This window comes from Melampsora larici-populina (assembly GCF_000204055.1).
Source record: "Melampsora larici-populina 98AG31 unplaced genomic scaffold MELLAscaffold_53, whole genome shotgun sequence".
Taxonomy (NCBI): domain Eukaryota; kingdom Fungi; phylum Basidiomycota; class Pucciniomycetes; order Pucciniales; family Melampsoraceae; genus Melampsora; species Melampsora laricis-populina.
In genome coordinates, this window is record NW_006768817.1 from 170,997 (window position 1) to 197,882 (window position 26,886).

The 26,886-nt window shown below is 41.3% G+C and overlaps 3 protein-coding genes across 3 annotated transcripts; 1 reads left to right on the plus strand and 2 right to left on the minus strand.

Annotated features, from left to right (window-relative positions):
- Nucleotides 1–9,136: 9,136 nt before the first annotated feature.
- On the minus strand, nt 9,137–10,804 carry MELLADRAFT_92844 (uncharacterized protein; the record flags this gene model as incomplete). Its single annotated transcript, XM_007415778.1, has 5 exons — nt 9,137–9,160; nt 9,278–9,349; nt 9,410–9,448; nt 9,530–9,850; nt 9,941–10,804. The coding sequence occupies 5 exons, from the start codon at nt 10,802–10,804 to the stop codon at nt 9,137–9,139; spliced, it is 1,320 nt and encodes a 439-aa protein (XP_007415840.1).
- A 7,445-nt stretch (nt 10,805–18,249) lies between these two features.
- Nucleotides 18,250–21,007, plus strand: MELLADRAFT_111370 (uncharacterized protein; the record flags this gene model as incomplete). The annotated part of the gene is made up of 8 exons (XM_007415675.1): nt 18,250–18,306; nt 18,349–18,615; nt 19,607–19,751; nt 19,818–19,856; nt 19,947–20,042; nt 20,118–20,255; nt 20,334–20,360; nt 20,925–21,007. The coding sequence occupies 8 exons, from the start codon at nt 18,250–18,252 to the stop codon at nt 21,005–21,007; spliced, it is 852 nt and encodes a 283-aa protein (XP_007415737.1).
- A 2,249-nt stretch (nt 21,008–23,256) lies between these two features.
- Nucleotides 23,257–24,338, minus strand: MELLADRAFT_57497 (uncharacterized protein; the record flags this gene model as incomplete). The annotated part of the gene is made up of 5 exons (XM_007415777.1): nt 23,257–23,545; nt 23,625–23,787; nt 23,864–24,071; nt 24,161–24,173; nt 24,259–24,338. The coding sequence occupies 2 exons, from the start codon at nt 23,988–23,990 to the stop codon at nt 23,747–23,749; spliced, it is 168 nt and encodes a 55-aa protein (XP_007415839.1).
- Nucleotides 24,339–26,886: the final 2,548 nt, after the last annotated feature.

A 26,886-nucleotide genomic window follows, 5' to 3' on the forward strand; every position in this document is an offset into this window, starting at 1 on the left:
ATTTTTATTTCAATTGTATTTAAAAATTATATTTGAAATACAACTATTTTAAATAAAAGGAACCTAACTACCCTTCCCATAGTGAGCCTAGAGTACTCTAAAGAATACCCTACCCTCACAAGTATCAGAATCCACCGCCCAAGCCTCCTGCGGGTGAGTTAGGTCACCACAATCCAGAAATGGATCACCAAATTCCATCTGCTCAACTTCTTGGAGTGTCGGAGTTGGAATTCTAATATCTGGCTCATATTCTTCATTGTACTGTTTCGCAAGGCGCAGATAAGTGGCAAGCTTCTTGCGTAATTCCGTATTTTTTTTGGTACGCTGCTGTATCATGTATTGCTGGATATTGGTTCCTAGTCTCAATCACATCACATATCAGAGCAGCCCAGTGTCGTGTGGGTATATATACGTTGAAGTGTTACAAATTCACTAACCTCTTTTTTCTCCTGACCGCCGTCTATGCTCAATGACCCCTACCTTAGCTTCATAAAGCTTGGTCTTAGCCAGTATAATCTTGACCAGTGCTTGCGCCTTCTCATCTAGGTAACAATGGCGGCATTAATCAGTACATACACCACGAATCCAAAAATATATATCAAGATATATACTGACCACCTGGCCTGTCCAGGCCACGAAACTCTGGGCCCCCAATCTTTTGAGTCAGCCTGAGGATAGCTTCTTCAAGATGCACCAACGAGTGTGGAGTTGCCAGAACTTTCCTTTTCTTACGTCTATCTCTCCTTGATCTCCATTTACGCCTTTGCAAGGCTTGAAACTTGGCCCTATAAGGAGTAATTAATGATATATTCATCTACTTATGACATCTTTAAGCAAAATGGACGTACTCTGCCTCAACCAGTTTCTCTTCAAGGTCTAGAAGTTCAGCAAGCTCATCCAAATACCTCTTACGTTTTTTGCCGATAGCCTCAAGCTGTGCATTCCTCTTCCATGTCCACTGTTGCTGATAGTACACCAAATCCCAGCCTCTCTTCTGTCGCAAGCGCCGCAAATCACTCTGAACTTCTTCAATTTGCTTGGATGCCTTTGTCTGTCGAGCAAGTAAAACTTCACTGGAACAAAATAATTATATCAGCAATAAGATTTTGTGAGATTATGGACAAAGGACTCACCTGTTTGAGCTCGTCCTTTGTCAGTAATATGCATAGCCATAAAATTCAAAGCATTAAGCCGGTGTTGCTTGGTGGAATATCTTAAGATGCAAACTAGAACGGCCAGAAGACTCCATATCCTTTCCAACCCTTCCCCATCCGACAGGCCCCATGCTTCATTTAGTCAAGGATTATACTCAAGTTGGCAGGACCATTCGTGGACATATGAATGGAATAAACTAGTGGCAAACATCAGTCTATCTTGATCACGTTCTTCTACAAATTGGTTGCGCTGAAACAAAGGTACCATCAATGAAACCTTCTCACAAGAAAATGAGGAGAACTGCCTTAGCTCACCCGCTCAATCCCCTTCTTGATGTTACATCCAATATCATACAGGATTGCTATCTTTTTGGCTCTTGCTTCATCAGTATTTCGACTCTGAAGACCTTTGGTTGTTTTGAGTATCCAATCAATAAGTGTGAGAGGATAGATGCACCTACAGTGGATATATATTTGATTTTATCAGCTCAACACCATGGATGTACCGTCTTGAAATACTCACTTTTCCCCACTTTGAACAATATTAATAAACCTCAATATTTGATCATGCCGACACGCCATTCCTGCAAGCCCCGTGTCATCATTACCCTTCCAATCTTTCTTTCCTCGTACGTCATTTGCAGCTGTATGTTGGGCTGTGCAAGGGTCCTAGAGATTCAACGTGGTATCAGCAATTAGATGGAGTATTATGTGATAAGTATGAGATTACTTGCCACCATCTCCTTTGACGAACCCTTTGTAGGATTTGAGTCAACACTTTCACGCATACTTTCCAGCTGCTCTGGAGGAATGAACAGGCTGGGTGTGATAGGGGGAGTCCGCTCCACACTGGCGGCCAGGTGGCGCCTCTGCTGGAAATTGCAATCCATACATACAACAATGTCTGGCTCCCCATTAGGCAATTCTTGCATTCCCGGCCCGAAACAAGCTGGACAAATGCATGCTAGTTGATCAACTTCATTCAATTTCAAAGCAGCCGTGGTGTGAAGGTCTTCCATTGTTAGCATTGCTCGATAGGCATCAACAGCCTGGGAGAGCTGGCGGTTCCATTGGGTAATCTAATTAACATAACAAAAATAGTAACAGTTAGTCCGGTTGTAATACATCTAACACTACGCAGTACTGTACTGTGTATACACTATACACACCTGTGTATACACAGGTGTCCATAGTGTATACACAGTACACATCGTATATCACCACATATATGAAGAACCATCACCTGTTGATGTTGGGTATCGATGAAGCTGGGGAAGGCGGGATCCAAAACCTCATTCCAAGCATCACTAAAAGATGCATAGCGCAGGATGCACCATTTCCAAAGCGTGTGAAAGGTCCGCACTAGTCTAAGTGATATTGCTGTCTGTGGCCTCTGGGCGGAACCACCAATGTATCCTGCTAATAGCAAGCGGACTTGATCATTCGGTGTGCATCTACAAAAATCCAACTCTATTTGACTTCAACCTGGAATGAAATCGTTGCATCAGAGTATGTCATATAAATGGAAAACTAGAATCGTGGGTCTTTACTGACTAAGAGTGTCTAATACATCGAGGTTCCTACGTTGTACATGACAGTTGCAGGGAGGTTTCCAATCATGCAATGCCAGATCTGGGTCCGCCCAAGCTTTTGTCTTAACCCTACACGTCAGGAAAACAGGAAACATAGAAGAGTGCTTCAATTCCCACTGCTGCTCTTCCCTCTGACGTCTGCCTTCTCCAAAGCCCATGTTTTGGTGATGTGCGTACTGCTCCAGGTCAGGGTCCTGATCTCGGGGAATGAACATATTGATATCAATAATCGGTGGTGAAGGTGGACCACCGTCTGGTAATGGAACAGGTGCGGGCATTTCACCATGATCGAGGTTAAGGTTGGAGGTGGCTTCAGCGCGAGCCCGACTGATCCGTTTCATTTCCAAAAGTCGAGCATCCAGACCGGTGATGGCTCGTCGATTGAGGTTCTTGGTGCGTGGCTTTGGCCTTTTCCTATTTTTGGCCATGGTCACGCGTGAGTTCGAGGAGAAGGCCGATATGGTATGTTGATTTGATAATGGGGAATGATAAATTGAATAAGTGGTGGTTGGTAATAAAGCTGTATCTTCAACTTGATCTGTTTGGTTGCATGTGGCCTGTGATACCTGTGTGTGATTCATCACATGTGCTTCGAAGTGTCACACATGTACATATAATTACATACGCATGTATAACAAAGTCACACATGTACATATAATTATATTTTGGACATGTATGTCCAAAATTAACAACATACACATTTATGACGTGGTCTTATTACGTGTGTATAAGACCCATATGGCCTTTGCACACACATGAATAAGATAAGACGTGTGTGTGTAGTTGGTAACACAAGTTATTCCAACTTGTGTGTTTATAGTGCGGATATTGAACTAATAGAACCCTCATGTAACACCACAGGTGGGTCCAATGGTGTATTCCAGTTTTTGACATGGTTGAACAGTGTTTCTGAAGGGAACACCACTTGTGGTTTCACGGTGGAATGTTGTTGAAAAGTATGGTCAAATACCCTTATCAAGCCATGTATAAGAGTCATAGTTCTGATACATGGTTATTCCCAATGGCAACTTTGGAATAAGATACATTGGTGTATTGATGTATCAACAGAGGTGCTAATAGTGTTTCTGCAGGGAACTCAAAATGAGGATCCCAATATGAATGTTTTCTAAAAGAGTTATGGTGAAATCACCTTCAGAAATCATGTATATGAGTTCACAGTCCGGAAATCATGTGATTTCAACTTGGAACTTTGGGGATGATGGTTTTAGGGTAATGTGGTATTTTCCAAGGGTAAACAAGTGTGTCTGAGTTGAATTCAACAGTCAGATCCGGATTTACACGTCTGCAGAAAAAGTTATGTTGAAATCACCTTCAGAAATCATGTATATGAGTCCATAGTCCGGAAATCATGTGATTTCAACTTGGAACTTTGTGGGTGATGGTTTTGGGGTAAAGTGGTATTGTCCAAGGGTAAACAAGTATGTCTGAGTTGAATGCAACTTTCAGATCTGGATTTACACGTAATCATGTATATGAGTTCATAGTCCGGAAATCATGTAATTTGAACTTGGAACTTTGGGGTGGATTGTTTTGGGGCAATCTGGTATTTTCCAAGGGTAAACAAGTATGTCTGAGTTGAATGCAACTTTCAGATCCACATTTGCACGTCTGCAGAAAAAGTTATGGTCTCATATACATAGAAATCATGTATATGAGTTCATAGTCCGGAAATGATGTGATTTCAACTTGGAACTTTGGGGTGGATTGTTTTGGGGCAATCTGGTATTGTCCAAGGGTAAACAAGTATTTCTGAGTTGAATGCAACTTTCAGATCTGGATTCACACGTCTGCAGAAAACGTTATGGTGAAATAACTCATAGAAATCATGTATATGAGTTCATAGTGAGGAAATCATGTAATTTCAACTGGGAACTTTGGGGATGATTTTTAATTTTTCTTGGGACTATGGGGATGTTTTTTTTGGGGCATTCTGGTATTGTCCAAGTGAGTTTAATCCAACATCCAGATCCATAAATGTTTGTTATTAGAAACAGTTATGATGGAAGACTCTTGTGAAATCACCCAGTTCAAATGACTGGTTTTTACAGCTTGTAACACCAATCAAACCAGAAATGAAAGATGATTTCATTTCAGCTACAGCTTTGGTACCATAGGAGACACCAATCTACCACACCCACGGAGGTCTTACCTTTGTGAAGCACCACAAACACATATGTGTTTTTGGTGTGTTTTCACATCTAAAATTTTTCACCATACACCCTGGAGGCAACGGGGGAAACCTTGGCCTCAAAGCTCCAATCAAATCAGACTCACATTTTTGAATGGAGCAATCCTTCAATACCCCAGAATAACCAGGTGTCAACTTACAAACCATATCCAAAAAGTTGGAACATCTTGTTTTTGCGACGAGTCCCACAAATCATCAATCAAAACATCACATTTCCTCCAACTAACACAATTGAAAACAAATATCCAAAGGAAACCTATCTAAATGAAACATCTTTCACAAAGACAATATTTCCCCTTCGACAACAAAAGCAATGAAATGATCAAACTTTTTTTTGGGGTACTTTTCCCACAGTAAAAGCACGAGTAAATGAAAAATGAAAAATGAAACTGTATTTTGAGTGGTAGATTTTTATTTATAATTGAACGGGAAGGAAACAATAACAATATACAATCGGTAAGTGCTCAATTTGTTTTAGGCGCCTTGAAGAGGGCTGCAACCTTAGCTTCCCTTTTCAATTTGGCTCTTTCAGCGCGAAGCGCCTCATCAGCAACTTTTCTAGCATGTTTGAAACTTGTCTCCTGTTCATAACTTTTCACCCTGGACTTCCTATAGTCTTCCCACTGCGCTGGAGTCATGTTTTCTTTGGTTTTTTCAACCAGGCTGATACGTTCCACAAGGGTTTCTGCTATCTGGCAGGAAGAACCAAAGCGTGTGATAGCACACATTTTAGGACAGATTTCTTCCCCTTCCTCATCAAAACATAATGATTCAGCTGTATAATGAGACACCTATAGGAGAGATATCATTCGAGTCAGACGAAATCACATGATTGGACTTGAGCTGATGAATTAAAAAAACCTACTGTGGTATCCCAAATACTCTCATACATACCATCGCAACCATCATAGTCTACAACTATATCAAAGTCCCTCATAATAAACATTGAACCAACGATGGAGCCCTTATTCACAGGTCCATTAGCTTCATGTAGGGCACCTGTGACTCGATCAATTAGGCAATTGAATCCAAATGCATAACGGGTATGATCAAAATCAGTGTGTGGTTCATTATGGAAACCTTCACAGGTTACAATCAAGTTGGATGCAAAAACTCTTCCATTCGGAGTTCCAGCCCATGCCAAGTCATCAAACCCTGGAACATTCGTATCCATGCCAATCTGAAGATTTGAAATAAAGATCATGAAGGACAAAGATGCAAATCTTTCGGCCCAGAAGTCTCGAATGCGATGAAAAGAGGTCATGAGGGAAATATCCGCATCAATTCTTTGAGCATCATTTGAAGTGAAAGCGCTAAGAGCATAAGGGCCTGCCACAAACATATCAGCTTTCAATTGGCGTTAGGGATGGAGGAGTCAAAGACAGAATTTCACTAACTGACCCGCAGAATAACCAGGGTCTGAACCTCCTCTCCACCCTAAATGCCCCATCCAACCCCAATAAATTCCTTCCTCTTTGAAGGTCTGAACGGCACTGTTGGTCTCACATCGATTGCGAGCTCGGGCTGCTTGGTAGGTAGATGAAATGCAATTTTGAAAAGCCTCCTTCAGGACTGGATCCATGTCTTTGAACTTCGTGCATCTAACTATGATAACAACTGATAGATCTTCTGCATTGATAACTACTACTGTTCCCTGATTGATATAGATAGGTTGTCTTTCAAGTATAGGGAAATCTTTCGTCGAAGGCCATCTAAATATAAAAACGGTATCCTGAGGTAGTCCAAGTTCACAAGTAAGTCTTGATTTGAGTTCGGCTCGCTTACGATGCCGGCGCGGATAAATTCGTCCCAGGCTTTCCTTGTAGTAAGCCTTCCACCTTTCTTGGCGCCTTTTCAAAGCGCAAGGAGACGTTTTGGACTTGAAGTTCTGTTTTGGAAGGCCGTGCTTGGTGGCTTGTCTGTGTCGAGCCTGGCGAGACATGATGTTCGAAGAGAGATGACCACAATACGAAGGAAGCAAAAGCGAGCCGTATGACTAGTAGGATCGTAGCCGGAGGCCTACAACACTCCAATCAAACAACCACGGCAGATTCTAACTTTGATTGGGTAATCTTGATTGTTCGGTTGAAGCAACCTATGTAGTGAACAAAGATTTTGATGAATCAGTAAGAAATAAATAAAATAGAATTGAAAGATTGAAGGAAAAAGTTTAAGATATGATCGGGACCACTTTAAGCTCACTTCGATGGGTTTCCTATTCAGAAAGAAGATGATAAAATGTATTGTCAGTTTAGGATGAGATCATTTAGCTGGATTAAATGTATGAAAACTTACGATAAGAACTTCTGCTTGGTGTAGAAGGTAACAGGAACAGGAAAATTAGAATGAGTTTGAATCGATTTGACTGAATGAATTAGGTCTCGTTCTCCGTTGATATGGCTATACTTTGATTTCTGAGTGTTGATTGATTGAAGAATGTCTCTAGGTGAAGAGATTGGGCGACATGGACTAGAGAGGTGACTTGTGTGAGGCTGAGATAAGGTGATCCTTGTGTGTGAGTTGGTGGGTAAGGGGTGAACCAGGATAAACGAAGATGGGGGAAAGTAGAGATGGGGAAGGGAAGGCCGGTACCGTGTGATACGGCCCCGGTACAGGTCTGGTGATAACCCTAAGCGGTTGTCACCAGGTTAGGGTATGAAATGTATCGTGGCCAAGTGGTGAGTGATGGATACGATTGCAGGTTGATTCTTAACCCTAAGCGGTTATCACCAGTATAGGGTTAAGAATCAACCTGTATGACATCCCCCCTTGTGTGTACACCAATGTGTAGGTGTATAATCCAGTGTTTAGTGTGAAGGGTCTTACACACTACACACCGGAGTATACACCTACACACCGGGGTACACACAAGTGTATGTAAGGAACACCAGTGTTTGCTGAAGTGTGTACACTAAACACCGGTGGACAGGCCTGTGTGTACACTAACCACCGGTAGATACATCTTCGTGTACACAACGCCGTGGTTTACGCCGGTGTGTACACTAAACACAGGTGGACATACTGGAGTTTAGTGTACACACTGGTATACCAACCTTCCCATACATCAAACATTGGTCCACAAACTGGTGTGTACCGGTGTACACTGAATATACACCGGTGTTCAGTATACTAATCTGTGTGTACACTAAACACCGGTGTGTACACCAAACATCTGTGTGTACACCTCTGTGTGTACACTAAACACCAGGGTACACCCCTGTGTGTACACTAGCTAAACACAGGTGGGGAGTATACACACCTGTGTGTACACTAAACCTCTGGTCCCCTGTGTGTACACTAGCTAAACACAGGTGGGGAGTATACACACCTGTGTGTACACTAAACCTCTGGTGACGCCTCTGTGTGTACACTAAACACGAGTGTACACCTATGTGTGTACACCAACCGCTGGTGTATACCCTTGTGTGTACACTTTAGACATCATCCCCTTGTATAACCTTTTAAATTCAGAATCTTGATTGAAATCCAAATTTGTTGTTCAATCAGATGGAGAACATATATTTTATATTTTAAACAGACAAGATAAACAAAAGAAGGTTACTTTTCATGTTAATTGAGATAAACAAGGTCAAGCTTTACTTCCAAAGAAAAAGGAAGTTACTATTCCCAAAACACAAAATATTTTATTAATCATCACCCTGTAGTTGCCCTTTATTGACCCTTCTACGCCACTCCCGGAAAAGCCGTATGTTAGGAGCAAACCTGTCCTCCCATCCAATTGCTTCATCAAACCGTGTTTCAAACCACTCTGTGGGGACGGAGGGGATTGGAAGGGTGGGAGAGAAATACAATGAGACGTTCAAATCATACCAATGATGATAGGCTCCACATCTTCGGGAGGAGAGAAGAAAGGCGGAACAGTGGAACTGTTGGGAATGCAGTCAGAATATAAGATGACTGGCCTCTTGAAGGTGTTAGATACTATACATAAGCCGCCTGGAAGAGGGTACCAAAGGTCCGACGTGGCCACTAGCTCCTTCCACTCCAGGATTTCAAGCATCTTTTTGACTCCAAAAGTCGGTGATGATACGTGATCCAGGTTTTCCTCATACCAATCAATATTTTCCTTAAAATGCTCGAGCATTTCACTTCGAACGGCTGGTGCCTCTGATACATTGCGGCCAAGAGAAACTGCCACAGAAGCAAACAAGCATAATCCACTAGGGGGAACATTGGCTGCGTGCCTGATGAAGGGGTATAGTTTGCCGGGAAGATATTTCAGGAAATCCCAAGTCTACACAGGTGAATGTTAGAATATTTATCGGAAGAAACAAAAATTCAAAGTACAAAAATTTACTTACCTGAAGGACAGGGTGTCGTGATGATTTTGAAGGGGGTCTTTCCTTTTTGGGTTTCACCAACACTGTGACAGACTTTTAAATGATAATCAGGTATTGATTGTCAAAAACCATTAGTTAAAAAAAATCACTAACCTGTTTTTGGGTACGGGTGCGCTTTCTTTTGTGTTCATCCTGAAAAGATAGGAGAAGTTTCAATATGATTAGATATATATTGAACCTCGAATTAATATCAACTGAAAAAAAAACACGTACATTTTCAGCTTCAGCATCAGCCTGCATTTTGGAAGCCTTTCGAGTAACTCTTGGGCTGATAGACTCAGCTGATGTTGATTGAGGGGGTGCTTGAGGAGGTTTGGTGACATGCTTGATGACTTTTGCTGAAGTATTTGGACTCTCTTCTGGATGTTTGACAGATTGGGTGAGAGGAGAATGAGAAGCCGGAGAATCTGATCTAGGTCGAGGATGGTGCTTTAGCTGAGTCATTACGTGGTTATTTGAAGATTCTTCATCAGATATCTTGGATAGTGGTGAGGACTGGGGGGTCGTCGTGTGTTGGATTGCCTTTTCTTTTCCCTAGGACATATAATACATGGGAACATCATGAGAACATTATTTATTTGAGCGGAATGTTTTTAAGAAGGATATGGAAGAATATGAACTTACTTTTGAACATTGTACATCTTCAGTGGGGATTTGATGATTGGTATCAACTCCTTCATTAACAACATCTTCTTTGTCATCAACTTCTTCCTTTTGAATGTCAGCTTCAGCTTCATGTGTTTCAGTTGATGTAAGTTCAGCTTTGCGATTTTCATTTAATGTAGTGTTGTTAGGATGGATAGTAACTTGCTGGGAAATGATCTGAGATGTAGTGTTAGTGAGAGCTTCAGCAAGCTGAAGCTCTGACATAAAACGGGCGAGGAGGCAGGTCTGAGAGTGATTTGGCAGGGCTTGCATTCGTGTAAATAGTGATGTGTATTGATGTTGTATGTAAGGATTGGATGATTGAGAAGATGATGGAGTGTTTGAAAGTGATTCGATATTTGGAATCACCATATTGAGATGGGTTGGTGGTTGAGAATGAGGTTGAGTGCTGGAAGACGTCTCAGCACTGGCAGGTGGCTTTCTTTGACGGGAGTGAGCTTCGATAGGAATGTGCTCCTCGGAAGGTTCGTGATCATGCTCGGGATTCCCAATTTCGATTACAAACCGACGAGTCTTTATATTACGTCTTGCAGTTACTTCAAATGGGCAAGTCGGAATTTCGGGTAGATTGGGTGACTGGGCTTTGATAGCGTCAGACAGAAGCTTCTTCTGGTATCGATTGGGACCGAGGTAGCATTTGAGTGTGATGAATGATGGTCTGGTGTCGGATGTTGTGACAGCGTAGTAATTTTGATGAGCATGTTCTTTAAGATACGCAGCAGCTTCATCACGAGTTGCAAAGGTACACCCAGCCTCGGGGATAGGTATTGTTTGAGTTGGGCTTTGGTTAGTAACCGAGTTTGTGGTGAGAGTATCAGACATGGTGCTTAAGTTGATTTGTAAGTTTATTAATTTGATTTGAAATCAGAAAGTTATTATATTGAGTTTGTTTAAGTAGCTTGTGATTTAATTATTCAATAATGTAATAAAAAAAGATAATTCAAGAATTTGAAACTTCTAGCATTGAGCAAAGAAAAGGAATGGGGATAGATCGATTTTTGATTTGGGTGTACTAATGTGTAAACAAAGGAGTTCAGTGGTTAGTATTGGTGTGTAGTGGGTTAGGGCAAGTATGTAAACTTACTTCCAAGAGAATGAAAGAGGAGTGGTTATCGATGATTGATCTCGATTTTTGATTTGAGAGGATGTGTGTACTAATGTGTGAACAAAGGAGTTCAGTGGTTAGTATTGGTGTGTAGTGGGTTAGGGCAAGTACGTAAACTTACTTCCAAGAGAATGAAAGAGGAGTGGTTATCGATGATTGATCTTGATTTTTGATCTGAGAAAGGTAGTTATCGATGATTGATCTCGATCGTCGATTTGAGAAAGGTATGTGTGTACTACTGTGTGAACATAGGAGGTTAGTGGTTAGTATTGGTGTGTAGTGGGTTAGGGCGAGTATGAAATGTAAACTTACTTCCTGGAGAATGAAAGAGGAGTGCGGTTGATGATCAATCTCGAATTTTTGATTTTAGAAAGGGTGTTATATCTGATTGATCTCGATTGTTGATTTGAGAAAGGTAGTTATCGATGATTGATCTCGATTGTTGATTTGAGAAAGGTAGTTATCGATGATTGATCTCGATCGTTGATTTGAGAAAGGTATGAGTTTACTACTGTGTGAACATAGGAGGTTAGTGGTTAGTATTGGTGTGTAGTGGGTTAGGTCGAGTGTGAAATGTAAACTCACGTCCTGGAGAATGAAAAAGTGTTTATTGATGATTGATCTTGATAAGGAAGGAGATGTGGTGTGGTATGGCTGTGTAGTTAGTTGATAGCAGGGTTGATGTGGCGCCTGGTGGTATGGCTGGGTGCAGTGGGTAGTGGTTGAGAGAAGTTGGTGGTTAGTGTGCGAATGAGTGGCTTGGTGAGACTGTGCAGTTAGGTTTGCTGCTGTGTATACGTGTAGGCATTACATGTTAAACACATGTATAACCACATGTACACACAGCATCAAAGTCTACATCAGCCTACGGCTGTGTATACACTGTGGACTACAGCACACATATGTATATGTGTAGCCACCGATATGTGAGCTGTGTTCACACAGCTTCAACGGTGTGTACACAGTGCTGTACACAGGTGAAGACTGGTAATTCACACATCTAGGGCTGGTGTGATCACCGGCATGATCAACATGTAAGTTTTGTTGAAGGTAGAATGCCTGGTACGTGCTTGAAGGTGGTTTGGATACTTCTTGAGAGGTTGCTCAATCTTGGTAGAACTTCAAAGAGGTCTTGGTATGTTTCGACAATGGCCTCAGAGGCATCTGAGACATCCTAAACACATCTGGCGCTATATATGGGATACGTGCCAAGGATGCGTTACACGTTTTCCTCGGTACAGGTCCAAGTTTCTAGTGTACACGAGGAGTGCCAATTTGGCAAGGGACTACCTTGCTTTTGCAGGTACCACTTGCTCTGTGGAACGAGTATTTTCCGGTGCAGCAGATGTCTGTTCTCAGGATCGCACTGGTCTGATTCCAAGTACCATCACTATGTCTGTATGTTCACGCGAGTGGACTAAGGATGGTGTAGACCCTGGTGGTGAGTATGGGGATGCCATCAAATATGTCAATTCTTACTCAGATGAACGGGCTAAAAATAAAAACAAAAGGGTAATCAACATGGTAGATTGAATATATTACGATGTTATACTATTATATAACATTAAATTTTTAAATTGTGAATTTTTTTTCTTTTTTTCTTGATGCAATCGAGTGCCTGCGAAAAATGCGGTCTGCGGCGCGGTGCGCCCCATTTCAGCGCGCTGCTGCCTCACTTGGGTTTTTGAAACTGAGATTGTGCTGCGGTGGGGATACGTAGCCACTGGGGTAAACCCCAGCACTGTCCCAGTGGACCCAAAATGTGGCGCGCCACGGCAGGGTTTGTGCGTTGCTAGTAGTACCCACTGGATGGGGGAAATGTCCCTCTCAATGGGAAGATTTCTGAGGTGCAAAAAATAATTGGATTTTTGAATAAAGCAATCATGAAGGAACCTAGAAAGAATCATCTTTGAGTTCTCATTTTGTTTTGATCAAAAGAATGTTTTCCCTTTCTCTCTTTTCTATTTGTTTTTGTTCTATAAACTCCTTTACAAAGTTGCTTTTTCTTTTTTTTACACCCCTTTACTCCACAGTATGTTCTCTCTGTTCTTTTTTGAAATACAAAACACATTTTTCTTTTCAAAAAAACATTACTTTTTTGCCTGTAAAGCCCATAAGCGCTGCAAGGAAAAAGCACACTCCTAGTTATTTTTTTGCCCCCAAAAAAGCCTCTCACTACTGCTAAAGCTACCAAGCTTGAGTGAGTCTTTTTTGCGCTACACCTCCAGTTTTCACGTGAGTGGTGCTGTGTAGCGCTGCAAGCCAGGCTTGGCTGGTGCACACAATCTCTCTTGCAAGGTTGTACTTGTTCACAAAGTCAGTACTCAATGGTCATCAACCCACAACTCACTTGAGCAATTCTTTGAACTCAAGAGAGTCATCAAGTATCACTGTGACGGAAACCCAGTCTTATCCAAGTTCAACCTCATGGAGAATGAGTGGGATCTAGTGGGAGGCATTGTCCAATTTCTTTTCCCTTTTGCTGTTGTTATCAAATCAATCAAAGGATCAAAATATCCAACTTTCTCAGAGGCAATGCCTGATTACCAATGGATAGTTTGACGTCTTGAAGCTGTAAGTTATTTCTTGCACTTATTTTCTTTTTTTTAAACTTTGATTTCTGCCTTGCTTATCATTTGCTATTTCTCTATCTAGGCTTGGCACAATTATGAGTCCCACAACATGCGGGGGGATATCTTACTGATGCTTCAAAAAGTTCAACAGTACAAAAAGGCTGCCCTCCCAAAGTCTGTCTACATATATATGTGCCCCTATCTTAGATCCTCATCACAATCTCTCAGCAATCAACTCTACTAGCTTATCTTCGCTTGGATGGACCAAGGACAAACTTGTTGAATACTTTAATCAACAGCCAAAAGATTCAAACCTCCTGCTGACCCCAAAATCAAAGTTGTTGACCCAGAAGTCCAAGACCAAACTAACCATGATGACATACCTTGACACTTTATAAAGTTTTGCAAGACCATCTCAATTTGAGACCAAGTCAGGGAGTACCTCAGTTTGACAATCAAGGATGAAGATTGTGATGCCTTACCTTTCTGGAGAAGATCACAGTGTAACTGGCCTATTCTTGCTTGCATGGCTAGTTCCATGCTTGCTGTTCAAGCAACTGCTTCACCATCTGAGTGAGATTTCTCAGCCTCTGGGAGGGTAATGTGCAATTATTGTTCTTCAATGACTCTGCAGAACCTAGAAGCTCAGATTTGACTCAAAATCTGAATAAGATTATCAAATAGACTCTTGTTTTTTATATGCTACAACTTAGTACTTGCTATTTTACAAATTAGTACTTGGATAAATATGACAAATGCAATCTATTGTGTTTTTGCTGAGCAACTCTGGTATTGCTCCCCCAAAGAAACATACCACACCTCAAGGCAACCTGAATGCTCTCTGAGGTGCCCTTGGGTCAGGACAGGTCTTGGCCCTGTCTTGAGGCCAGCCCGGGTTGCAGCCTTGCCCCCCACTCTACCCTCATCTCTAGGTATTCCTTAAGTCCCTAGAGAATAACCGGCCTAAGGACAAGCGGAAACAGGCCTTTACTGAGATGGATGTAGTGGTTTGGAGTAGGAAAGCCCCTTGGCTTGAACAAGCCCTCTCTGCGCGGCCACATCCATGCGCCTTGCAGAGGGGCTTGGGACTAATTGTGAGATTCTGGCACGGAGACTCCAAGGATCAAGTCCTCTTAAGTCATTTTTTGCTTTTTCCCATTTTCCTCACTGATAAACACCAACTTTCCTTGCAGGCGACTTTCTTCACCCCAATGTTGTACACATCCTGGTATGCTCATATCTTAGATATCATGGGTGATGTGGACGGGAAAATGGGATGAAAATCTTTACAACAATGCCCTTTTTTGAATTTCAAGTTGCTTTATGTTGTGAATACAGGCTGTACAGTGGGGACCACCCCCTTTTTTTTGCATTGCTTTAAGTGTTTTTGGAGCCGTCAGGCTATCAAACACTATGTCATATGTCCAGCACCAGTAAAACCCCTCTGGCTGTGTCAGGGGAAAGGGTTGCTGTTGGCTGTTTCACAGGGCAGATATATCTAAATAACAAAATGTTGCAAGCTACTCGCATCACTCGAGTTTGGTTATCTGTTGCTCGGTCCGAGTATTTGGATTTTGTTGTTCAGTTTGTTTCTCTTATATGTACTTTTTGTTTCCACATCTTCTATTGTCCAATTTCACTTTGTTTTTTGTTGACTCGGACCTTTTGAAGCAAGCAGTTTTCTCACTTTTTGAAAAGCAAATGTTGTTTATTACTGCATTTGGCACCACATAGCTTCTTTCCTTGCTCCGATTACTCCTACATATCTTTGAATTTTCCTTACTTGTAGTTGAAAAGTAACTCAATTCAATCAATTGTCCATGTATTTTGCCCAATGAAGTATTAGTTTTTTGGTCTCTTGGTCTATATGGTGAACCAATTAGCCTCCCCCTGCTGAGCCGATCACTACCACATGTTTATTGGCCTTTCATGTTTGTTGATTCAAGGGTCCACCTAATTGTGTTTGGGATCTGTTTGTTTGATTTCTCATTCTCATTGAACCACCAATTGTTGTTGTCTTTTGTCTTTTTGTTTCTTTGTAGATTGGAAGTTGTGCTTTTATAACACTGGTCACCCACCATTTTTACCACATATGCTTAGCCAGTAGGCTATAAAATGGCCTATGCTTTGTTGGTTTTTTTGGTCTCCACTTTGATTGGACAACCCTCCTCCTATCCCTGTCACTATTTTGCCAATATATATTTGCCCATTTTGCTTATTTGTATCAACTCCATTCCCGTTAAACAACAAACCCATGCATCCCTTGATTTGTAGACTGCAAGAATAAACCTATCTAACCGTCAATCGTTTTTCAGTTTATTAGTGAAGGTTTCAGACACTTTTGTATGTTCTGTCAACTCTGCATCGCGGGAACCTTACACTACTGAGGTACTAAAACATTTGATAGTCAAGGGGGTTGAAGTGGAATCTTCCTTTACAAATCTGGAGGCGGGGTATCAATGCTTTCTGTGTCTTGTTCACTTGATTAAGGGTCACCAGGAATAGATTAACTTCCTCTGCTTATAAGGGTTTTTATAATGGTCAAATAGGGGATTTTATTGTACTCATGATATTTAACCTGGAATTGATTACCCTCCATATGTATAGGGGAGTGAATATGAGTTGGTGGTGACAATATGGGAAGCTTTTGATAGCAAAGTGTGGTTAAACATGATATGTTTTAACCTATACAAGTGGGTTTTTGTATTTGATTTTGTAGTAAACGGTAACTTGGAAACAATCAATTGGAGTTGTAAATTGTTCTCCTGTTGCGCGCATGCGCGCATAGTGTCTAGTAGCTTGAAAAGGATCCTCAAGCGTTCACGAATGGAGGATTCTTCCAGGTTGATCAGTGATAGAACACATGTACAAAGTTTTTCCGAAGAACTTTGCCTGCAAGGCAAAGTGTTGTTTATCAGTGAGGAACACCGGAAAAGTCAAAAACGACTTAAGAGGACTTAATCCTTGGAGTCTCCGTGCCAAAATTTCACAATTAGTCCTTATCTGCGAGGCGCGCGGATGTGGCCGCGCAGCACAGCCAACAAAGATGCCTCGGATTTTTCAATCAGAGGGATTGTTCAAGCTACAGCCATTCCAAGAATCATCAGTAGTTTATGGTCAGTTGTGAGCGTTGACAGGTTTTGTCCGAATGTCCAAAACTTTGGACAAAACCAGTTTTGGACCTGAGCCCTGGTTCCCACGTTCGGACATCTCTTTGACACTGCCATACTACTTACCCACGTACATCCAACACTTCATCAATTCAGTCTTGACAAAGGCTCCCACCTCTGAGTTCTTAGAAACGTCAGACAGATCGGCAAGGCTCATCAAGGCCTTTCCTTTCCAACCACCCCTCGGTTGTCCTTCCTTCCTCCTTTTGAGTGCACTCATCTAACCCTTTCGAGTGCACTCATCTAACCCAGGCTATCAACGGTATGTAGTGTACTTCTTTCGACCTTCAATCATCTTTGTGGAACAGACCTTTGATTGATAATATACCCTTGTTTTTATTATGGATTCTAGGTGATATCGGACAGACTCGGCTTATGTAAATGGAAGCATCGAATCACATTGAGTTCAACAACGACGCTTTCTTACAAGATTCAACTACTCAATCAATCACCCGTCAGCAACTGGTTTCAAATTTCAAAGATTCCAACCAAGAAGGTCCCTAATTTACCATTTATCTCGACTATAGGTCTCCGGTCTGCTACCCGTTTCAGAGTCCAAAGATTCCCAGCAAGAACGTCTCTTCTCTAATTCGAAAATTCAGTTTCTCCAATCAAAACTCTTAGGACCCTCAAACTTAGTTTACTTTGTTCAGTTTTTCTGCAGCTCATCTCACTCAATCCTCACTTTGATTCCAAGCAAGAACCTCCCCAATTCTAATTATCTCGTCGACCCATTCAGTGAAGGATTGAACTCAAGATTCCAAGCAAGAACCTCCCTAATTCTAGCTGTCATTATCTCGACGACTAATTCAGTGAAGATCAAGCTCAAAGATTTCAAGCAAGAACGTCTCTATTCACTTTTGTTGACGTCTCAATCACTCCCTGAAAGCTTGGCACCGAAGTTTCTCTTCAAGAACAAACCTCCTAGCTTCTTACAAGCTGTGTCCTACCGGCTCAATTTATTTAATTTGGCATCAAGTCAGTTTTGAATTTGTGCGGAATCAAAAATACTCGGGATACTGCCTACACTGACCCACAACCGACGATGCGAGGTCATTTGGCTATAAAAGGACCTCGATCTTGGGGCGAATTTGATCTTTTTGCTCATCAGCTCACTTCAGATTTGATATTTTTCGTAGTTACTTACAAAATTTTAGCAACTGTTAAAGTTTGCACTATCATATATAACTGTCTATTCCTCATCTCTTTAAATCACTCATCGAATCTCTTCAGCAAGTCATCTACCAGATCACTCGTATCAGTTTGTGGCTTGTTTTTTTGGGTCTATCTACCTGGACGCAAAAGGGGTGTGAAACTCATTTGCTTTTATTTCTTTGTTTATGTTCTTTGGTTAGGTCATGTCGAACTCCAAATTGTCTTCTGGTTTCGTTTCTTTGCAAACCGAGCTGTCGATCAATGATGTTGTACCGGAAACTCCTGCTCCTGCGGAAGCGCCAGGCACTGGTGTCAACGATCGTAAGCTACACATGTCATTTCAAATGTGTGTCACGTACCAAGCTAACCAAGAGCCTCACCTCTTCAGTCTGGGAACCAGATACTCCTCACCTGATTGGAGATGATGCTCCTGCGTTACCGGCCGATCCCTTATTTCGGGTGGGTACCTTTGAGCGTGAACAGTTCGATCACCGGTACCAGGTTGAGATCCAAGTCTTGTTCAAGATACACACGGAGGCGGAGGTTGTCCTTGATAACCCGGTTGCCAACGTTTCGAGAAAGACCAAGGCCAAGCCTTCCGGCCGCCGATCCGCTGCCACCACCGTCGACGTGATTGATTCCAAAGTGTTTAATAATGGGGTGACCTTATTATTACGCGCTTGCCTTTATGGCAAGTGCCTGAAGGAGTTCAGGGAAATGTGCGCTGACATCTGCAATTCATACGCACCGGGTATGAAGCAAATGATCTTGCATTCGGATGTAGCTGGTAATTTAACGTGGAAGACCACCGTCGGACGTGCTCCGCCCATCGTACTTCAAGACCACTTGAAGTACTTCGACTTTGTCAACAAAGTCAGCCATTCAAACACCCGGAGGGCCACCCTCTTGATTCATACGGAGTCCTCCAAGCTTGCTGCAAAGAAGCAAGCCAAGGTGAATATTGGCTTTTCTCTCATGTCTTTTTCTCCAACTGAATTTGATGTTTAATCACCTTTTTAGGCTACTGCTGCCAAAAAGCTTATTGCTTCGACCAATGGGCCAGCAGCTGTTGCTTCTGAGCTGGCCGATGCAAACTTGCGTCTCGAGGTATGTGTTATGTTCTTATTTTGTTGTGGTATCACGAAGGTATCTAATCAAAGAAATTGTGAACAGGAATCCGAAAAAAAAGTCTCTCTCCATGTGACCACTGCCGAACTGTTCAACTACCATTCAGATACCGGAACTGCAGGAGGTGATGGTGCCATTCTCACCGCTCCTTGGGACCCTAACTTTCAATATCGATTTACTTTGCACTGTGCTTACATATGGGCAAAATGTATTGTAAGTCTGGATCCTTGACTTCCAAACTTTACAAAAACAATCCTAATACCCTGATCATGTTTGCGCTACGTACTTACAGGGGCAAGGTATGGCAACCAAGCACATGGCGCCTAACACACCCGAATACCGAACCAAGATGAAGAAAACCCAAGTCCTCCATCCTGGCACTAAGCTCAAAGACCGACTTAAACTCAGATTTTCTAACGGTCGATTGGGTAAGATTCGCTCTCGCAGTCGTAGCCCCTTGAACAAGGGGATTTGTATCGATTCTCCATCCAAGCAAGGTGGCAAGTCCAAGAGCTTGGGCTCACCTCGCCGTCGTAGTCCTTTCAAAAGGCCAGTGTTTTCCGATTCACCATCCAGGAAAGGTGGCAACAACCAAGTGTTGGGGTCATCTTCCAAGCCCCTGGTCAAGACCCGCTCCGGTAAGTTTTCAACATAGTCTCTATTCATCAAGTTGTTTTTATTAACCTTATGGTTGTTTCGGTTAGATGACGCGTTATCTGTCAAGAAGGATGAGTTGTCTTCAGGTCAGTCTATTCCTGACCACTATGTTAGGGATAATAACCACTGACGTTTATCGTTCTTTCTGACTTGCCGTTATTTCTCCTTCAATCCAGACAACATTGATGTCGCACTTCATTTCCCTAAGAAACTTGTTTATCCTGAACGCCCTGAGCCCTCAGAGTCTAACGTTGATATAAAGTTGGAGTCTGGTAAGTTTTCTCTTGAAGTGACTCCATCAAAACGGATTTGACTTTGATGACTTGTATTTATTCTTTATAAACCAGATGACCCCGATATCACAATCAACAGCCACCAGAAGGTTCATTATCCACCTCGAAGCCCATCCAAAAAGCGCCGTGGTTTTGAGGATGAGCGCAAGACCGGTGGGTCTTCATCCAAAAAGAAGATGAAGATGGAATCAGGTGGGTGAAGTTCTGATGATGCCTCTGACGTATTGTATCAGACTAATGATTTCTGATCTTCATCTATGTGCCAACCAGACGATGACAAGTTCCAAATCCATTCAGGTTTGTGATTTATTGTCAGTCCTCGATATGGTGGTGAAACTGACCTTTGCTTACCATTTCTGTCAGACGGATTCCATCCTCCAAAGGACCAATTTTTTTGGATCACTGATTCCGACGCGGTTTATTCAGACCCCGTTGATTCCAATGACGAATCTGCCATGTCCAAAGCAAATACTGATGAGCTTGAGTTCCTCCAAGCTCATGAGGCTGACTTGGATATCTTTGTGAAAGCTTGCGGCATCACAAAGAACTACGACCGCGTTCGAAATCGCCTTATCAACTCTGGTATCCAAACTTGGAGCGATTTGGTGCCAGGTGTCAAGATGACCGCGGCCATTTTGATGGAACATGGTTTCAATCGTCAACTCGCCGGCCGCCTTTTGGAAAAGGCTCAAGAACGTTATGATCAAATGAATGGTTAGTCATCCCGACCAATCCTTGCCATCAGTATATACTGACTCACTCTTCCTCCATCCAGCCTGATTCTGTGTAGTAGTTATCAGCACCTATCGAGAGTGAATGATGAAGAGTTTTGCTATCTTCTGCGTAATTCGATTTTTATAGATCGGTTGGTTACCATATCAGAATGTGATATGACTTTCACATTACTCTGGTGCTTCCTTTATCCTCTCACAATTCATCATTAAGTTTCTTTATATGATAGTCACCTTCACAAAGGGTTGGACATCAGAACTTGTAAAACCGACAAAAAAAATATTCAAAAATGCCTTTGACTTTATCTCCCTTTCTGATTTCTATCTCCCTTTCTGATTCCTCTCGTATTATGAGATGGTAACTTCTCAAAGCCTTGTTGGACATCCAAACTTGTAACACCAACAATGTTTTTTTCCATAAACAACTTTGACTTTATCTATCTCCCAATGTGATTGAACTTGTGTGATCCAGATTCGCGTGTCTTTTCTTGATTCCCCTCACCCCTGATTTTTTTCGTATTACGGTATTGTGTAAATCCGCAATTATTAAATTTCAGTCTCCACCCTTTGACTTTGTCTATCTCCCTTTCTGTTTTATCTCGTATGATCCAGATTCCCCTCGCCCCTGATGTTTTTAGTATTATGGTATTGTGTAAATCCGCAATTATAAAATATCAGTCCCCAAAAAGTGCCCGTCCATTCATTGGTTGAAAATTTGGCCCCCTCCACCTGCCCTGTTATCTTCGATTAGATCTGAGAGAACATATTATTCAATCATTATATATTGGATAATAACATGTGAATGAAACCCAAAGGTATACTCAATGAAATAGGAAATTTTTGGCCTGTTGAAACAGCGTCTTCATTTCATTTTTAATTAATAATTCCAAAAAGGGTAAAAACTATCATGTGTCTCATGTGGCTCGTCTCTGGGTGAGTTTCAAAAACAAGGCAAAATAAATCAAATAATATTTTATTCTCAAAGATTTTTCTCAAAGAGTTTTGGAAAACATGCAAACTGTTTTGAATAATATTTTATTCTCAAAAAAAAATCATGTCTCGTTTAAAATAAACAGAAGAACTGAACGCGTGACTTGGATAATCTTGTAATTTGTGTTTGATACTGAAACAAAAAATAATCATGTCTGATTTAAAATACACTAAACAACCGAACGCCTCTGACTTGAATATATTTGTAATTTCTGATTGACTAGCCCAATCAGCGGCGGGCGCCGCACAGCTCTTGCTCTACCACTCAAACACTTCCTGATCTTCAGTACATTGCAACAAACCACACAGATGCCATACATGGTCAGCTTGTATGACTGATCTTACAGCCCTTGAAGCAGTAGCCACATGATTACCTTTCATATGTTTGCTTTGTCTTGTGATAACATCTCCCTTGACAACTCCTTGATCTTCACACATGGACTCTAAATTTTTGAATTTGTGTCTCATGGACTCCCATTTACTGGAACATTTTTACCAACACAAAACCCCTCAGGGACACTGTGTTCTCACCAAGTCATGTCACACTTTTTCAACGTGAAACTCAACCCCTATGTTGTTCACACTGAAGGCAAGCAAAGTAAATTGGAAGTAAATGCAAAAAAATAGATCTTCATTTTTTTATTTGATATGACTAAGATTGCTCTTGTGCTTTACAACTCATGTATGTGCAAACATCATTCTCTGCTACAAAGAATGAATTGACCTGAATCATTTCAGCTGCCTTGATTATCAGTCTTGGTCAATGTATTTCAAACAAATTTAATGAAATTGTACCAGTCAATCTACAAACTTTGTGACTTCCAGATTTACTGAATTTTCCCACTAATTCCATTGAGACATGATTTTTAAAGACCAAATTAGAGATCCAATAAACTTCTTCATCTTCTATTACAAACAAATCATCTTGATCAATTTCATCTATTTTGTTTTGTTTAGACTGGTTCTGATGAGTTGCTAATTTACGTAATATTTCAGTGACTTGATCTTCTTCTGATTGAGTTTCTTTAAACAATAAGAAGTTTTTTGTGATTGTTGAAAATCCATAAGCAATTGAAGTATCCACATTTGACCATCTTGATTTTGATTTGCAGCTTTTTGAGAAATTGCTTCATGAAACCTCTTTAACATACAATCTTGATTCAAAATTAAAAGTTTTCTACTACACCCTTTTTCACTAACCAAAGCCAATCCTTCAACAGTAAATCCTAAAGCATCTGGACAATTTGAATGGGATCCACCAATTAATATCCTAACTATTTTTCTAAGTGTAGGGAGATCATCATCATCTAAAGGTCTGTCACTAACTTTTTCAGTAGCAGTGATTTGTAATTTAATGAAAGCTAAAGAAGCCGCAAACCTAGTCAGATTAAATACATAATTATCGATTCTTCAAAGAGCTAGAGACGTAAATTATTGATAACCATTTGACCATTCAGTGCTGATCAATTCTTCAATCAGTTTATGAGTAGTAGTTAAAGCCAAAAACGCAGAGATTTCAAAATTGATATCAAATTCCGTTGATTTTGATTTCGATTTTGAAAAAGAAATGCTAGATAATTCAATTAAATGATCCAATTGATTCACCTTGATCACCTGAGTTTTAGAAACCAATTCGAGTCCACAGAATCTACTCGATCTAAAATCGAATTTGATACAAAAGTCGCAGATCAATGTAAGAGTTGATTGGTTTTTTCGTGCTCTGATCGTTTGTGCCAGTTTCGAATTCCAAGTGTAGAAATCCTAGAAACACAAAAGAGGAAGTCAGTCAACTTAATTGAGAATCTTTCAAGAAATCCTATTCATGATCAGTTTGACTTACGTTCACTTGAGAAGATTGTTCTGGAGATAGGTTGGAATGAGGAGTGGTGCCAAATATGGACTTTGTTGGGATGAAGTGAACCCGAGATCAAATAAAATCAAGGGTGTAGCCTTGGCAAGACATCATTGAACTTCTTTAGAAGAATGCAATAATCGATTGTAATCTATTCAAAACAAAACAAAAAAGTTCAAGATCAATTGCAGCAATGAAACCTCTTGATGGTGTTGTTGAATAATCACCTGAACCCCATTCTCCTATAGATAATACTTTCTGTTTGGAAGTTTCTAATTCTTGATCAGACTGAATCAACTCTTCAGGTTGATGAATCGAAGCATGATTGGTCCAAGGGAAGTGGGAGGTGTTCATCAGAAACACTTTGATCAGAAGACCTTAGAGATCGATGCAAGTGCAGACATAGGTTGATTGATGGAGAGCAGCTCTTCCGGACTGTTTTGAATCACAAAAACAGTGATATCAGTATTGGAATCTCAATTGATTGAGAAAGATGACAATAAGAGAGTCGGTACTATTCCCACCTTAGTATAAGGACTGAGAGCAAACGAAAGGAAAGCCAAAGTGAAGAGATGGTCAGTTCGAATTGATTAGTAAATTGATTGATTGGAATCTTACTCACACCATGAGATGATTCAATTGGGTTATGAGTTATGAAATTTTGTTGATGATAGGTTTGATAGTGTTTTTGATGATTTTGATGATATATTGAACAAATCATATATCCAAGTTGAGTAGAAAGGAAATTTGCGGTGTGATTTCAGATGTTTCCTTTCAACGTTATTTCCAGCTTTTGAGCTTTTCAGACTTTTTGACCACTCATTTGGATTTGAAAACTAAAAAACTAAATCAAATCAAATCAATGATATTGAATGGAATATAGAGAAAGGAATGAAAAAGGTAAACAATGTTGATAAGAAAGTTCAACAACTGTAGTAGAACCTGAAAGACGATCTCCAGTGAGGATTTGTTGTTCAACTCCAAAATTTCTAGCCCTTTCAAGTATATCATCAAAATCATTTAGCAAAAACCAGTCTTGGTAAGTCAATGTTAAAACTGACCATCACGGATGTTTCATTGAACTAAGCTGAATAAACTTATTTTCCATTTAAACTCCACAAAAAAATTTGATCCGATAAATTGAACCATATCCGATCAAGAGTTAGTAAATGTAGTTATCATTGAATTGTGAACTATTTGTATGGTGGTTAGTAAGATTGGATGATCTCTTAAGTTGTTTATGAAGTGTGTTCAATTTGATTTGAAGTTGGTTTTGATACAAAATTAGTCAAGTTGAATGAGTCTGAATGAAGTTCATTGGAGCTTGAGTTTGAAGTTGAAGTAGATTTGTTCTGCTGAAAGTTTTGATGAATTTGTTCAAATGGATTGATTGATAACTACTTGGCTTGGGTGGTCTGATATGCAGCAAGTGGGAGGATAGTGTGAAGATTTATAAGTGGTGAAGAATCAATTTGATGAGGGCAGTGAGGAACAAATCTGGGGGGAGGCGCGTGGAAATCAGTTTAAGGGTGGTGAACGTGTAAACCTGGAAATTGGTAGTAGGGATTGGGAGTTTAATCAGGTTTTGCCGCCAAACACGGTTTACCTTTAACTTATATGATTATATGATATTGAAAATGAGAAACTTGGACAAATCATCTTTTGTGATATTCATCAAGACAAATGATTAAGCAAAACATGACATGCGACATCTATATTATAAATAGCTAGCACCTCGAAAGAGAGAATTGCATAAGTCAGGAGTGAATAACTCCATACAAGTTATAAACATTCTTGCCTCCTCTTCTTCCGCATTCAAACAGTTCTGCATCTCTTGAGTTCGCCGCAATCGAGCCTTGAGAGGCGAAAAACCCTTTTCAATTGGGTTGAAGTCTGGGCTGTAAGGAGGAAGATAGATGAGTCGCACACCACGTGCCGCACAAAGGGCGGCCACGTTTCCTCCGTGGTGAATTGGAGCGTTGTCCAAAACTAGGACACTGTTGCGCTGAGGCCACGGATTCATTGCAGGTAACTGTGAGGGCGTTGGAGTAGGTCAGTATCAGAGTGATATTATGCGCACACTAGTGGATCAAAAGCTTACTAAATTGTGTTCAACAAAATCTTCAAAATCCAAACGATTGTAACCACCCCTCTTGATTTGAACAGCGAGGATTCCATCCAGGGAGATTGCGGGTAAGACTGACCAGCGAGTGGCATTAGTGGGCCTCTTGAGCCTACTGGTTCGTTCACCAAGCGGCGCTCTAGCAAATTCACGATAGAGACGACGTCTGCTGATGGCGGTTTCATCTGAAATCCCAAAGAGCATACCAGGTCCGTTCATCAATTATAAGACATAAGTGATCAATGAAAACTGACTTACCTGTGAACACCAAGCATCGAGGATCAATGTTGTGGATTGCTTCAATGTAAGCCCCTCGCGCAATCTCCGATTGGTTTGCATGCACAGTCCGTGCCTTCTTCAGAGTCCAAAGAAGGCGATCCCGTAGCTCAGTAGACAGAGTTTGGATACTGACACGAACCCCGTGGGTGTCAAAGAGTTTGCCTTGGAGCTCGTCAAGGTAGAGGGTCGGATCGTGGCGCAGAGATTCCAGCACGAACTCGCGTTCTGGCGGCCCTAAAGCGGTTGGAGCGCCACACTGCATATGGTCGGCAGGGTTGGTGATTACTGCGCGGGTGGTTTGGTAGAGATTGAACCACCGCCGGACCGAAGTGAGGGAGACATCAACTCCAAGGGTTTGGACAATCTCGTGGAATCGTAGTCCGCGCAATACCATTCGAACTACGACCAGCTTGATGTCCGGGCTGTAAAGATTCACCGGCATCCTAAAACAAAAACTTGCGATGAGCTAGGGTGGGTACGTGAAGTGATAGTATGAAAAGCAAAAAACTGACGATGAAAGATTTGGAAGTGATGGAAACAACGATGACGGATTTGAAAGTGGTGGAAACGACAGTGGCAGAGGCGCAGGGGGGAATTGGAGGAACGGGGATATCAGGATGAGAGGGAACAGGAGGGTACATATGTAGAAAAGCATCCGTTTCTGTCAAAGAAGCGAAGCTTCGACAGAAGAAGCGGGCTTCTCGGACAACAGAGTTTGACATATGACACCAACATGTGACAGTATGGTTTGGCACAGAGATATGTCACCAAACATGACAGTTTCCCACGGTATATGTCACAAACAAAACGGTTTTGTCCAAAGTTTTGGACATTCGGACAAAACCTGTC